Genomic DNA, 14,443 nt, shown 5'->3' with positions numbered 1-14,443 from the left:
TTGTCATGCTTGAGTTGGTTATTGAATTGCTTAAAATTGTTTGAGAGTTTGACCATTTCTTTTCTATGAATTTGGCAGTGGAGAATCTGGTGCAGGAAAGACTGTCAATACGAAACGTGTCATTCAGTACTTTGCAACAATTGCAGTGACTGGGGAGAAGAAGAAGGAAGAGCAAGGAAAGATGCAGGTAGGACTGTGGACAAATCAGGGTCAAGTTTCTGCTGGTGCACCAAGGTGTTTGTGTGGTGTCTCTGATATAAGGACTAGCTTGTTACTGTTATTGTTGTCTTAGGGAACACTAGAAGATCAAATCATAAGTGCCAACCCCCTGTTGGAAGCTTTTGGCAATGCCAAGACTGTGAGGAATGACAACTCTTCTCGATTTGTAAGTCTCTTTGAGGATACTAACGATCTCTAAAAAATGTGAGCTCTGTAACTACGTTACTCAGAATTTTGCAACACTATGTATGGTTCTTAGTTATATAAATGCATACCCCCTATTTCTAATGATGTAACAGCATGGCATTATGGGAGTTACTTAACTATTATTAACACTGTATTATTAACATATTAAATAAAGTAAAACTTTGTTCTTAATTTTGCCCACTTTGTTATATAACCTCCAGTATGTTACAATATCTAAGGTTGTTTTCAAGTCTATCCTATTTTTGTGACATCATAGACAATACTGTCCATGGGATTTTCTTGGCAAAGATACTGTAGTGGTATGCCATTTCCCTCTCCAATGGATTAAGACAAACAAAGGTTAAGTGACTTGCCTAAGGTCACACAGTTAATACGTGTCTGGTCTTTCTAACTCCAGACTCAGTGTTTAACTACTGTACCACCTAGCTGCCTTTTTTACCATGTTTAATAACTGTTTAAATACAAACCTTACAAATAGGGGATATTCAGATTTTTCCTACAACATGAGAATATTTATGGAATTGATAGCAAGTATAATGAGTATTGAACTACTCAGAGATGGATGTTACATAAAAACAAGGACATATTATTCTTTTTCTTTTCCAGGGTAAGTTCATCAGGATCCACTTCAATACCACAGGGAAACTGGCTTCAGCAGACATTGAAACTTGTAAGTTACCAGGTTCTACTAATCCTGAACTGATTTCTAAATATATTTCAAAATCTCTTCCATTTACTATTTCTGTAATTTTTTTGTTTGAAAAATTAAGCTTTGTAAGTCACTTTTAAATTTTGACTAATTTCAGTTTCCCTGTCTCTCCAGATCTGCTAGAGAAGTCAAGAGTTACTTTCCAGCTAAAGGCTGAAAGAAGCTATCACATTTTTTATCAAATAACATCAAACAAAAAGCCAGAACTAATTGGTAAGACATTTCATAATTACCTTCATTATATTAAATAACAGAATTGCTGAACTTGTTTAGTCCAAAGTCCTATCTAGCTATAGCTCAGTCTCTTCTGTAGAGAGAGGTAGAGGAGGATTAACCTTACATCAACCTTTATGGGTTTAGGCTCTCTTCTCAGTCATTCTTATTTTCCTTTAATAACTTATTGTATCTCTGATTATATCAATTGTGTATATGTATATGTATATGTATATGTATATGTATATGTATATGTATATATGTGCATGTGTATGGTATAATACAGTGCATGTATTCAGGTGTGTGTGTGTGTGTGTATGTGTATGTGTGTGTATATATATATTTGATTTTTTATGAGAATAATCCTGTCAATTGCCTTTCAACAGAGATGCTTCTGATTACCACAAACCCATATGATTATCCATTTGTCAGTCAAGGAGAGATTTCTGTTGCCAGCATTGATGACCAAGAGGAACTGATGGCTACTGATGTAAGTATTTAAGAATCAAAGTAAATACATACTAAGTGAGATTCGCAATTCAACAAATTAAGTATTCTTTCTCTGACTGTCACAGGAAGAAGTGACTAAAGTATGAATATTACTGTCCTTGTTTTCAACCTCAAAAGGTTGAGGAAAGCATTACCTCCCTCAAAAAAAATCCAAATTTCATTTACATTTATCTAAACCCTTCATGAAATTCCTTTCTCCTGTATCTACATCACTTCTTAATAATAAAATATGTGCTGCAATGGAAATAGTACTGTTCTTAGTAATAGGTTATTTGAATTACTAAGTCTTACCTGAGATATGAGATTTTCTACCCTGAGAGTTTAATTTCTCTGCACTTTTGAGTCCTTGTTACTAAAATAGAAATAATAATAATAATAATAATAATAATAATAATAATAATAATTGTACTTTCTGTTTTATAAGTTTACTGTGAATAACTTACTTTTAAAACTTTAAAATGCTATATAAATATAAACTGTAAGTTAAATAGTTTTAGAAGTTTTACAATTTTGTATGTTATTATTCTCTTCAATCATTTGGATTATGTTTCCTACACATCTTATCAGATGGTCTCCATACATTGATTGTGTGCTTTGCAAACTTTTTTATTCTCAATTTAATGAATAAAATAAAATTAATATTTCCACATGCAGAATAGAACAGAAAGAGGGACATGTACAGTAAACTGAAGTTCTCTATTATGTAGAGTTTAATTTTCTTTTTAACTATTTAATAATTTCAACATATAGCCTTTAAGGGCTGTCTGTTCACCTGTAACTCCTTCTGACTTTCTGTTCTTTAATAATTTGAGGGTTAGAGAAGACTTTCTCTAATATCCTATCTTCCTGTCACCCCCATCATGAAAAAAAAAACAGAAAAAGAAAAAAAAGCTTGGGTACTAGCAAAATTTATACATTGATTGTATTCAAAAATATTTTTCTCATTCCACAACTTGAGTATAATCTCTGAATGCAAAGTATGCTTTATCACTAGTACTCTAGAATCATAATTGGTCATTATATTGATAATAGCCATTTAACATTGTTTTTCTTAGAGTTATTGTTGATACTGAACAATTTTTCTCCTAATTTTGATCATTTCTCTCTTGATTAGTTCATAAAGATCTCATCAGGTTCCTCTAAAACCAACCATTTCATCTGTTCTTACAGAACAAAAACATTACATTATGACATTCAAATGCCATAATTTCTTCAGTCATTCTCCAATTAACGACCATGACTTGCAGTTTCCAGTTCCTTTTCACTACCAAAAAAATGTTTTAGTAAATAGTTTTTGTACATGAATCATTTTATGTTTCTTTGATCTCTTTGGTATATAATTCTCATAATATTATTAATGCATTAATGACTTATTGGGCATAGTACCAAATTGCTTTCCAGAATGGTTAATTCAAAATTGCACTATTTTTCTATAATTGCACTAGCATTTGCCATTTCCTTTTTTGGTCATCTTTGCTAATCTGATGGATATGAGTTAGAACTTCACAGTTGCTTTAATTTGTATTTCTCTAATTATTAGTAATTTGGAGCACACCAAAAATCATGATTAGAATGCTTATGATGAGTCACACGATCATATGGTATAATTGATGCTTATTCAAGTTAAGCCTGCTTACAAAGCTTTTTCAACTTAGCACAAGCTTCCAAGGTTTAATACGCTGATGGTATAGCCTTTGATAATGCAAGTTCTTCTACAACATGACAAGGCACTAGACTTCAACTGCCAGCAAGGAATCTCTAATAATAATAATTATTATTTCACATATTCTCTAAAGCATTGTATCCTTTTGCTGTTTTCAGCTTAATTCTTGATATATGTTTAAGGGATGATCTTTAGCTAAAGCTAAAGCTGGGAAATAGTTAATGCATCAATACTTTATCAACTGAAAATGAAAATAAACCAATTAATTCAGATGCTAATCTTATATTTATCTCATTGATTCTATTGACAGAGTGCAATTGATATTTTGGGCTTCTCATCTGATGAAAAAGTGTCCATTTACAAGCTTACTGGGGCTGTCATGCATTATGGAAACATGAAATTCAAACAAAAGCAGCGAGAGGAACAAGCTGAACCAGATGGCACTGAAGGTATTCCCTGGTTCCTCTTAAGTTGCTTGAAATCAATTCTAGTTCTTATTTCCTATTATCTTTGAGCTTAGAGAGAAGCACCATGGTGTAGATACCAGTCTTCATTGGTATATGTGTCTATACACATATGTACATATATATATATATATGTGTGTATATATATATATATTTATAAATTTTTTCTCTCACTTTTCCCCCATAGTTGCAGACAAAGCTGCCTATCTCCAGAGTTTGAATTCTGCAGACCTGCTCAAAGCATTGTGCTATCCAAGGGTGAAAGTTGGCAATGAATATGTCACTAAAGGCCAGACTGTAGAGCAAGTATGTGCCTAACAAGTTAATTACAAATGATTTGGACATCCTTTACATTTTTCCCCTTAACTACAGGAATTATATTTTTGTACTTTAAGGTGCTTAATGCTGTAGGTGCTCTGGCTAAAGCCATATATGAGAAGATGTTCCTGTGGATGGTCACTCGTATCAACCAGCAACTGGACACCAAGCAGCCCAGACAGTATTTCATTGGTGTCTTGGATATTGCTGGCTTCGAGATCTTTGATGTGAGTTAACAGTGAGTTGGCAGAGGAGAAATTTATGGCAATAAATTCAGAGACTATCTGTGTCCTTTTATGATTACCCCGGTTATGATTTAAAAGAGAATGATTAGATAATTTCTAGAAATACCATATTCTACAAGTTCCTTTATGTTCAGAGCAAAACTGAATAAGCCTTGGTAGGGCACTATAGTCGAATCTGAAGCTCTCCATGCAAGATAAGGTTGACAATTTTAAAATGGTCAAGTATACTTTAAAAGACAAGACATCCTAGAATGGATTCTGAAGGAATACATAAGTAGGTAAAAACTAAAACACAGCAGAATAATTTTGAAGTCTGAAGTCAAAACGATGATCAATTTGTGTATTGCCAGCACATAGATAAAAAAATAAACTGGTAGACCTTGATCATTGTGGACCTTTGTAACAAATCAATCCAATTCAATTCACTGAACATTTCTTACTAGGTGCCAAGCACTTTCTAGTCATTAACAATAAGGTGAAAAATAAGAGATAATCCTTGCTCTCCAGAAGTTTATTAATGGTTTAAAACTAATTGCTTTCCCTCTCTGACCTTTTGCACCACTTTGCGCCAATCACTGCAGAAGTTAAAGGGGGTTAAACAAGACAAAAACTATTTAAAATTTTCCTTTTGTGTCATTGATCAGTAGACCAAAAATATTTCATCACTATGTGACCAGTCTACTTCGCCTCTTCTTTAGCAACAAGACTAATTCTTAGTCTATCCTTGGGGCCATATTAAAAATTGTTCTAGTTATTTAACCTCTCAGTGACCTCAACCATTTTAAAACTATATGTTTCCTAGATATTGATGGATTTTCAATGTGTGAGGGAATCTCAACATTGGGAGCTCTCTCATGCCATAGAAACATAAGCTTGGCCTAAAAGAGAATTGTATTGGCTGAATTAATATCTACTTTATAAATTAAAGTACAGATGCTTAAGAGTGGAATAATAGAATACTATATAATATATGATAATATATTATACATATTATATATCATGTAATATGAATATAATATGCTAATGCTATAATTTTTGCCATGGAAATTAAGAAAAATTTCATATGGAAGATAATCTCTAAAGTTAGAATAGGGTTTTTAATAATAACAATACTTGACACATATCTTATTTTATATATTATAAATTGTGTTGTGTACTCTTTCCCATTTGGTCCTCCTACTTTTACCATGTGAATAAGTATTAAAAGTATTATTACTTCCATTTTACAATTAAGGAAACAGAAACTCAGAGAGTTTAGACTTCTGAACCCCTAGTCATACAGCTTTGGAAGTATGTAAAGAGAAACTAGCACTCTTCAAACTCCACTTCCAGTGCTCTCTTCATAATACCAAGCAATTTCTTCTAGATTGATGCTGCTTCTTATGTAAAAAGAGGTCTGAAATCACCAGCTCTGAGTTCAAATTCTGATCTGCAGATTTATAAACTACAAAACCTTAGAGAAGTTAATTTACCTTTATGGGTCTGAGTTTCCTCTTCTATGAGATGTGGGCCTAGAACTAGAGAATGTCTAACAGTCTTTTCCAGTTTTAAGTCTTATGTTTCTATGATCTCTCATCAGTTCAACAGCCTGGAGCAGTTGTGCATCAACTTCACCAATGAGAAACTGCAACAGTTTTTCAACCACCACATGTTCGTACTAGAGCAAGAAGAGTACAAGAAGGAAGGCATTGAGTGGGAGTTCATTGACTTTGGGATGGACTTGGCTGCCTGCATTGAGCTCATTGAGAAGGTGTGTTTGGATTATTTGTTTACTTGCTTGATTTGTTTACTTATTTTACAAGGAAATCAGGGTTAAGTGACTTGGTCATCACATAGCTAGTATCAAGTGTTTGAGGACAGATTTGAACTTAGTTCCTTTGACACCAGGGTAAGTGCTCTCTCCACTGTATTACCTAGCTGACCCTGTATTTTTAGAAATGAAAAATAACTCATGAAAAATTCCATTATTGAATTTCATTTCAATTTTCTAGTCAGAATAAAATTTTATATAACATAATCACTATTTATGTTGTCCTTCCAGCCAATGGGTATCTTCTCCATCCTTGAAGAAGAGTGTATGTTCCCCAAGGCAACAGACACTTCTTTCAAGAACAAGTTGTATGAGCAACATCTTGGAAAGTCTAGCAACTTCCAGAAACCCAAAGTTGTCAAAGGGAAGGCTGAGGCTCATTTCTCTCTGATCCATTATGCTGGTACAGTGGACTACAACATTACCGGTTGGCTTGATAAGAATAAGGACCCCCTGAATGATACTGTGGTTGGGCTGTACCAGAAATCCTCAATGAAAACTCTAGCTTACCTCTTCTCTGGGGCACAGACTGCCGAAGCAGGTAAGTCTTGAAAGATATTGTTTACTTATTACACCAAACTAGAGGTGGTAGTTTTCTTCTATTGATTTTATCTTGATTCTGTCTCTAGAGCTATAGAATCAGTTGTTCCTTTAGGCCTATAGTTAATAGTTTCACCTGTATTCATGAGCTTTTCCAACACTAGTGTTAAGTGGACATGAAAAAAACATAGTTTTCCCCAGATGGTATGCTTTTGCTTGAGATTTTTTATTCTGTAGTCCTATAAGCAAAATCCCTGCTGATGAGATAATGAGACATGCTTGGATTCACCTTCATCCCAATTTCCATCACTTTTCTCCACTCTTCCCTTGCATTCTTTAATGAATGTCAAAATGTTCCTAAGGTTAAACATTTACAGGCAAATACAAGCCAGTATATGTTTTAGGTACCTTCTAGCTCCTCATCTCTAAAATATTTTGTTTCTTCCGACTTCATGCCTTCACAATCCTGGACAGTTGATCGAGTCAGAAGCTAACTTTTGTTTCTCAGTACAGTGCTTCATCAGCAATTTCCACAGTTTTCCCTTATTTTGGAATATGATTTTAATTTCCTTAAAATGAAAAGTTCCTGGTGTAGTAATGACCTCCACCAATTCAGTTGGCAGTTGCCTTGGAGCTTATGGTTTTGAAGAGTTGACTCCTGATTTTTTAAATTTCCTCTATCCACCATGCCACATGGCTCTCCACAGTTTTACTAAGTATACATAATAGTATATTTAGTATTTCATTTAGCAGGGAATGTAGAGATAATCAAATTTAGTAATGTATTTTTAGTAAGACAAAATTCTAACTCTAGAGAGAGAGAAGGACCAGAAGCAGTCTCAAAGCAATGCATTTTTTTCGAGAGAGGAGCAAAGAGATAACAAGGATGATGGATGACTTGAAACTAAATTTAAATTATATGCTTTCTTTTTTCTTCAGAGGCCAGTGGTGGAACTGCAAAGAAAGGATCTAAGAAGAAGGGTTCTTCTTTCCAAACAGTATCAGCTCTTTTTAGGGTAAGGCAGGAAATTGAATTAAGTTCTCCTCATACCTGGAGCTAGCTACACCATAAATACTAACCTGGTAGCTGATTTTTTAAAATATAAGTCCCCAAGCTATTGGGTAAGACCTGACCTTAATCAATAAGAGACTCCCTTCTTCCTCTTCCTCTTTCCTCTATAATTCCTTGGCTTTACTTCAGGATGAAGGATTTTAAATTGCCTAGAATCATTCTTATCTTTATCTTGTTCTGAAGAAAAGAGTCATTTTTTTTCCAGGAAGCTTTCTTTTACAATCTACAATTTCATTTAAGCAAGCAGTGATGCATAGTCAGTATATAAAACAAATCTTAGAGACAAATGAATATAAAGCAGGTCACCTAAAAGGAATTTAGAGAAGTCTGCCTCTCCTTGCTGCTCATAAATCTTGATTATACATAGATAATTTGCTTATCCTGTAGATAATCTAAAAACCAGCCCACATAGTAAGGAAATTCATGTTTGTCAGGAGATCTTGGCAATTCAGTGCTGGTAGATACAAATCTTTTCTTAGAAAGATATGAAATTTGGTATAATGAAAAGTGAATGTGTAGCAGGGGAGTGGAGGGGAAGAAGGAGTCAAAATTGAGTGCCTAAAAGGAATTCAATTTTATGAGCTGAATATAATTCAGTTTTCAAATGACTTTTGAAAATTCGATTTGAGACTGATTTGTATGGGTACTTTCTGTCAGGAACTAAAGAGAAGTCTGTTCTGTGGGGAAAATTGTAACTTCTGGGAAGATTATTTCTTTCAAAGCTCCACTCAAGTCTCATCCTTTATGTGATGCTTTTTTTTAGCTTTTAGTTAATAGAGCCTCTCTCCCTCATCCTAGAAATGACCTTGCACAGTATTCATTTTGTACACACATGCATGTGTGTTGTCTCTCCTGATAGTCTGTAAGCTCCTTGAGGGCAGAATACCTTTATTTTTGTCTTTGCAGTCTCAATATCTAGCACAGTAGTAGGCATTAAATGAGTGCATGTGAACTGATTTGAAAGTGACCTTAATCTGATAGTCTAATAAAATCTGATGAAGTTACATGAATATCAGTCCTTTGTATTATAATTTCACAGTTTTAATGAGTCTTTTCATATGATCTCCTAGGAGAATTTAAACAAGCTGATGACCAACCTGAGGAGCACTCACCCTCATTTTGTACGGTGTATCATTCCCAATGAAACCAAAACTCCTGGTAAGATACTCTCAGATTAAAATACACAATAAGGTCCCTATTTTGTAATATTGTAACCACATATATTTTTATTGCTTTAGGTGCCATGGAACATGAACTTGTCCTGCACCAACTGAGGTGTAATGGTGTGCTAGAAGGTATCAGAATCTGCCGGAAAGGATTCCCAAGCCGAATCCTTTATGCTGATTTCAAACAGAGGTCAGCCTCTCTACAGGTTTTTTTTTTTTTGGCTAGACTTTATATAATTTTTTTTAAGGTTTGCAAAGTTCTATATGTATATTATCTCACTACATTCTCCCAATAATCTTCTTTTGAGCATTTTGGTCATTGGTTTAATATAATATGAATATTTTTTAATTCTTCAGAATTCATTGTAAAAGAAAAAATCACTCTTGAAAATGGGTTAAAAAATAAGCACAACTTTTTAACCATTTTTACTTGCATTAGACTCACAGACATATAATTAGGCAAATAATCACACAGTGGATATTGAGTACATGACATATAAAAGTTTTGTGGGGATTACAAAGAAGCAGAAGACATACTTCTTTCCTTCATGAAACTTGCAGTCTTATCAGACAGATATTTACATAAAATGGTAATTAATAATATGACAGAAATTATTTGTATTAAATTAGTGTTATAGACAATAAATGTCATAGACATTTAGATTGGAGTGGTCTGTGAAGAATTAATGGAAGAAATTAAATTTAAATCAAACCTTCAAGAATATCTAGCATTTTTATAGATGAAGGGGAGGAGAGTAGAATCTTAGGGGTTGGGAAGGACTGAAGGATAAGTACAAATAAAGAGAGACAACCAGATTGAATGGTTTGGAGGTTTCATGGAGAGCAGAGATATCAGATATACTAAGCTAGAAGTGAACCCAAACTAATTTAAAAGATAATTGGAATATATTTTAAAGAATAAACAAAAATACAATAGAGCATAGCCAATAATACATAAATGATTTCCTGAGTCAATGTGCAAGGATTGTAACATATGGTTTAGTGGCATCTGTTTCTATTGGAGTTTGACAATCGATGTAGAGAAGCAGTAGGAGATGAAGCCAGAAAGTCAAATTGAGGAAACATCATAAGGCATTTTAAAAGGCATATAGGACATCCAAGAAATAATGGCCATTAGACAACTGGGAGTATAAAGTCACAGACTGGAAGAAAAGTTGGGACTAGAGATAAAAGATTTGGGAATTCTCTATGAATAGATGGTTGCAAATTATCAGTCATCTTAAACTTAATGCAAATGATCATAAGGTCCTTTCCTGAAAGTAGGTTTGAAAGAGCAGGATGGGAAGAAAGAGATCATGAAGACATGAGACACTTGAAGGTGGAAAGGGGAAAATATTAATTGGGGGGGGGAGTAAAAAACAAAAAATGTTGTCCCATTTTACTAAGAATAGATATAGTAATATAGGAAAATGCAATGTTTCTTCATGGATTATCTTATTTTTAGTTACTGTTTAGTCACAGTTATCATAAAGGTCACTGATATGATATTTATCCTATCTCAATAGATATAAAGTTTTAAATGCAAGTGCTATTCCTGAAGGACAATTCATTGATAGCAAGAAGGCTTCTGAGAAACTTCTGGCATCTATTGATATTGATCACACCCAGTATAAATTTGGCCATACAAAGGTAATGACTTTATTCAAGCCCTTCCCATTGCTACTTCCTGTAGAATGAAGCAATTAAATGTAATATCTCCCCTATGCAGGTCTTTTTCAAAGCTGGTCTTTTGGGTCTTCTGGAAGAGATGAGAGATGAAAAGTTAGCACAACTTATTACACGCACTCAGGCCATGTGCCGAGGTTTCTTAGCAAGAGTAGAATACCAGAAGATGGTGGAAAGAAGGTATGAATTCAATTAGAGAGAGACTTCAAAATTGTTTCATTGGAACTGTAAAGTTATCTTGTTTACAAAGTTTATTTTCATCATTTTATATAACTTTTAATGTACATTAATTTAATATGTCAATAGGGAATCCATTTTCTGCATCCAATACAATATTCGAGCCTTCATGAATGTTAAACATTGGCCTTGGATGAAACTGTTTTTTAAGATCAAGCCTCTACTCAAAAGTGCTGAGACTGAAAAAGAGATGGCCACCATGAAGGAAGAATTTCAGAAAACTAAAGAGGAACTTGCCAAATCTGAAGCTAAAAGGAAAGAATTGGAAGAAAAAATGGTATCCTTGCTGAAAGAGAAAAATGACCTGCAGCTCCAAGTCCAATCTGTAAGTAGTATATGTTCTTTCTTTATGATACTTACTTGGGTAGGCACTATTATCTAACATATTTAATTTATCTTTGTAAATATTATTCCCATTCTCTGGTAGAATACAAATTGTATTTTCAGCACAAAATATTGCCTAAAACACAGTAGAATACTTGTTGAATTGAATCTACCCCAACACAGAATCTGGCACCCTATCTCTCACATTACAAGTCTTATATAAATATTGATTGAATAATTGAATGAATAACCTGTGTTGATTTTTGCTTGCTTACTATATTGAGTTCAAACTCTTGCATCTTTCTTTCAAAGCCCTCTATTGTCTCATCTTACTCTTTTTATTCTTTGCTTTTTATTTTCCTCCTTATTCAAGGAAGCTGAAAGTTTAGCTGATGCAGAGGAAAGATGTGACCAGCTAATCAAAACCAAAATCCAACTTGAAGCTAAAATCAAAGAGGTAACTGAAAGAGCTGAGGATGAGGAGGAGATCAATGCTGAACTAACAGCCAAGAAGAGGAAACTGGAAGATGAATGTTCAGAGCTCAAGAAAGACATTGATGACCTTGAGTTGACACTGGCCAAAGTGGAAAAAGAAAAACATGCTACTGAGAATAAGGTATAAATCTTATCATTAAGAACAGGGCACAAGAGATCTAGGAAATTATGACTATACTTGATAGAGCATTAATACAGTACTTAGTGAACAATAATATATTTATTGAAAATAATTTGCACTTATAAAGGTGAAAAACCTCACAGAAGAGATGGCAGGATTGGATGAAACCATTGCTAAGCTCACCAAAGAGAAGAAAGCCCTCCAAGAGGCCCATCAGCAGACCCTGGATGATCTGCAGGCAGAAGAAGACAAAGTGAATACACTGACCAAAGCTAAAATCAAACTGGAACAGCAAGTGGATGATGTAAGCTTGAAATTATAAAAGAGAGGAAGTTTATTTATGAGAGTATATTGGAAACTGTATTTTTCCAGAAGTCATATATGGTATTGGTAACTTTTAGCTTGAAGGGTCATTGGAGCAAGAAAAGAAACTCCGAATGGACCTAGAGAGAGCAAAAAGAAAATTGGAAGGTGACCTGAAGTTGGCTCAAGAATCAATCATGGATCTTGAAAATGAGAAACAGCAGCTGGATGAAAAATTTAAAAAGTAAGTAGTTATTTGTGCAATTAACAATACATACTGGGGGCGGCTAGGTGGCGCTGTGGATAGAGCACCGGCCCTGGAGTCAGTAGTACGTGAGTTCAAATTCGACCTCAGACACTTAATAATAATTACCTAACTGCCTTGAGCAAGCCACTTAACCCCATTTGCCTTGCAAAAACTAAAAACAAAACAAAACAAAACAAAACAAAAAACAAAAAAACCTAATAAATACTGGTGAACACTCATATTTCTCCTTTTACTTTTTTTTTTAAAAAGGAAAGAATTTGAAATCAGCAACCTGCAAAGCAAAATTGAAGATGAGCAAGTACTAGGGGTTCAGTTGCAGAAAAAGATTAAGGAGTTGCAGGTAAAGTCATCACTTCTGCGGGTTCCAAGTCCTATGAAAATATTCATTGACTGGAAGGGGCTGATGGATGTTTTTTCCCCCTTTTGCCAGGCCCGCATTGAAGAACTGGAGGAGGAAATCGAGGCAGAACGCGCCTCCCGGGCCAAAGCTGAGAAGCAGCGATCCGATCTCTCCAGGGAACTTGAGGAGATCAGCGAGCGCCTGGAAGAAGCCGGTGGGGCGACTTCAGCTCAGATTGAGATGAACAAGAAGCGAGAGGCTGAATTCCAGAAGATGCGCAGGGACCTTGAAGAGGCCACCTTGCAGCATGAAGCCACCGCCGCCACTCTGAGGAAGAAGCACGCCGATAGCGTCGCCGAGCTTGGGGAGCAGATCGACAACCTGCAGAGGGTCAAACAGAAACTGGAGAAAGAGAAGAGTGAACTGAAGATGGAGATTGATGACCTGGCCAGCAACGTAGAAACTACTTCTAAAGCCAAGGTACTGTGAATTCTAGGAAATATCTAGATTTTAAAACTATATTATGTAGAAATGATGAAATATATGTACAGCTCTTGTAATGTCATTCTTGTACTAATTCTTATGCAGGATGAATCAAGGAAGAAAATCTTAATTCTTTGCTTAAATATTTAGAAGCTGGGGATGGAGAGGCGGGTAATTTCCAGGCAGATTTGAATAACATCTTAATACAAAATGATGTGGCTATTGTCTCCATTGATTAGCTTCATGAGGGCAAGGATTATTTGACTTTTTGATCTGTGTATCCCTGACACTTAGTACAGTTGCCTGGCACCAATAGGTAATTGATAAATGCTTGAAGATAAATTAATCCATGCTTTGAACTAATTCCAAAATTTTTAAATGTCCTTTTGCAAAGTTCAAGATGAGTACAACATGGATGAGTCTGATTCTATTTTAAAGATATCTAAATGCAAGTAAATAACTCTATATAAATTTTTAATTGCTTTGTTTTCCATGCTTTCTTTTCTATGTATAGGGCAACCTTGAAAAAATGTGCCGCACCTTGGAGGATCAAGTAAGTGAACTTAAATCAAAGGAAGAGGAACAGCAGCGTTTAATCAATGACCTGACTACTCAAAGAGGGCGCTTACAGACTGAAGCTGGTAAATTCCTTTCCTCTCTGTGTTAATGAGTATAGATTTATAGTTTCGGGTGCAAATATCTTTCTATTATGTTATGTTATGGAAATGCTTGCTTTATTCTATAAATTAAAAAATAAAATACAATTTTCAAAAATAAAGGCACAAGCTTTTGGCATAAAGTCTGTGAATAACCTGCCAGCCCAACTGAAAAGCTCTGTTTGAGGCAACTTAGGGATAACAGTTTCAAATTGGACAAATTGTAGACTACAATGATTTTGGCTAATTCCAGAAAGCATTTAAATACTGATCCTATTCTGAATCATCTGGGATTTGGATACATTTCAGAACAGCTCTGATGACTCCCAGTTTAATTTAGTTTTCTTTGTTCAACCCTGCACCAAACCAAAGGAAGCCTAAATGTTTAAAATGG

General features: G+C 34.6%; 1 protein-coding gene across 2 annotated transcripts in view; it reads left to right on the top strand.

The window, feature by feature from the left end:
- The window catches only part of LOC141514351 (myosin-2-like), a 125,739-nt gene that overhangs the window by 101,737 nt on the left and 9,559 nt on the right, over positions 1 to 14,443 (top strand). The window contains exons 7-28 of one of the 2 annotated variants that reach the window (XM_074225117.1): positions 79 to 187; positions 293 to 385; positions 1,033 to 1,096; positions 1,250 to 1,348; positions 1,735 to 1,838; positions 3,832 to 3,970; positions 4,173 to 4,291; positions 4,381 to 4,530; positions 6,128 to 6,298; positions 6,590 to 6,899; positions 7,838 to 7,914; positions 9,041 to 9,128; positions 9,209 to 9,326; positions 10,663 to 10,786; positions 10,866 to 11,002; positions 11,129 to 11,384; positions 11,757 to 11,999; positions 12,127 to 12,303; positions 12,401 to 12,546; positions 12,820 to 12,910; positions 13,001 to 13,390; positions 13,908 to 14,034. The exons of the other annotated variant lie outside the window; for it this stretch is intronic. Of the exons in view, the coding sequence (XP_074081218.1) occupies positions 79 to 187; positions 293 to 385; positions 1,033 to 1,096; positions 1,250 to 1,348; positions 1,735 to 1,838; positions 3,832 to 3,970; positions 4,173 to 4,291; positions 4,381 to 4,530; positions 6,128 to 6,298; positions 6,590 to 6,899; positions 7,838 to 7,914; positions 9,041 to 9,128; positions 9,209 to 9,326; positions 10,663 to 10,786; positions 10,866 to 11,002; positions 11,129 to 11,384; positions 11,757 to 11,999; positions 12,127 to 12,303; positions 12,401 to 12,546; positions 12,820 to 12,910; positions 13,001 to 13,390; positions 13,908 to 14,034 (3,332 nt within the window). The remainder of the gene's footprint in view (positions 1 to 78; positions 188 to 292; positions 386 to 1,032; positions 1,097 to 1,249; positions 1,349 to 1,734; positions 1,839 to 3,831; positions 3,971 to 4,172; positions 4,292 to 4,380; positions 4,531 to 6,127; positions 6,299 to 6,589; positions 6,900 to 7,837; positions 7,915 to 9,040; positions 9,129 to 9,208; positions 9,327 to 10,662; positions 10,787 to 10,865; positions 11,003 to 11,128; positions 11,385 to 11,756; positions 12,000 to 12,126; positions 12,304 to 12,400; positions 12,547 to 12,819; positions 12,911 to 13,000; positions 13,391 to 13,907; positions 14,035 to 14,443) is intronic. 2 annotated transcript variants of the gene reach the window in all.

Source organism: Macrotis lagotis, chromosome 2 (genome assembly GCF_037893015.1).
Source record: "Macrotis lagotis isolate mMagLag1 chromosome 2, bilby.v1.9.chrom.fasta, whole genome shotgun sequence".
Lineage (NCBI taxonomy): Eukaryota > Metazoa > Chordata > Mammalia > Peramelemorphia > Peramelidae > Macrotis > Macrotis lagotis.
Note: the sequence above shows the minus strand (reverse complement) of the source record. Positions and strands in the feature narration are given on the sequence as shown.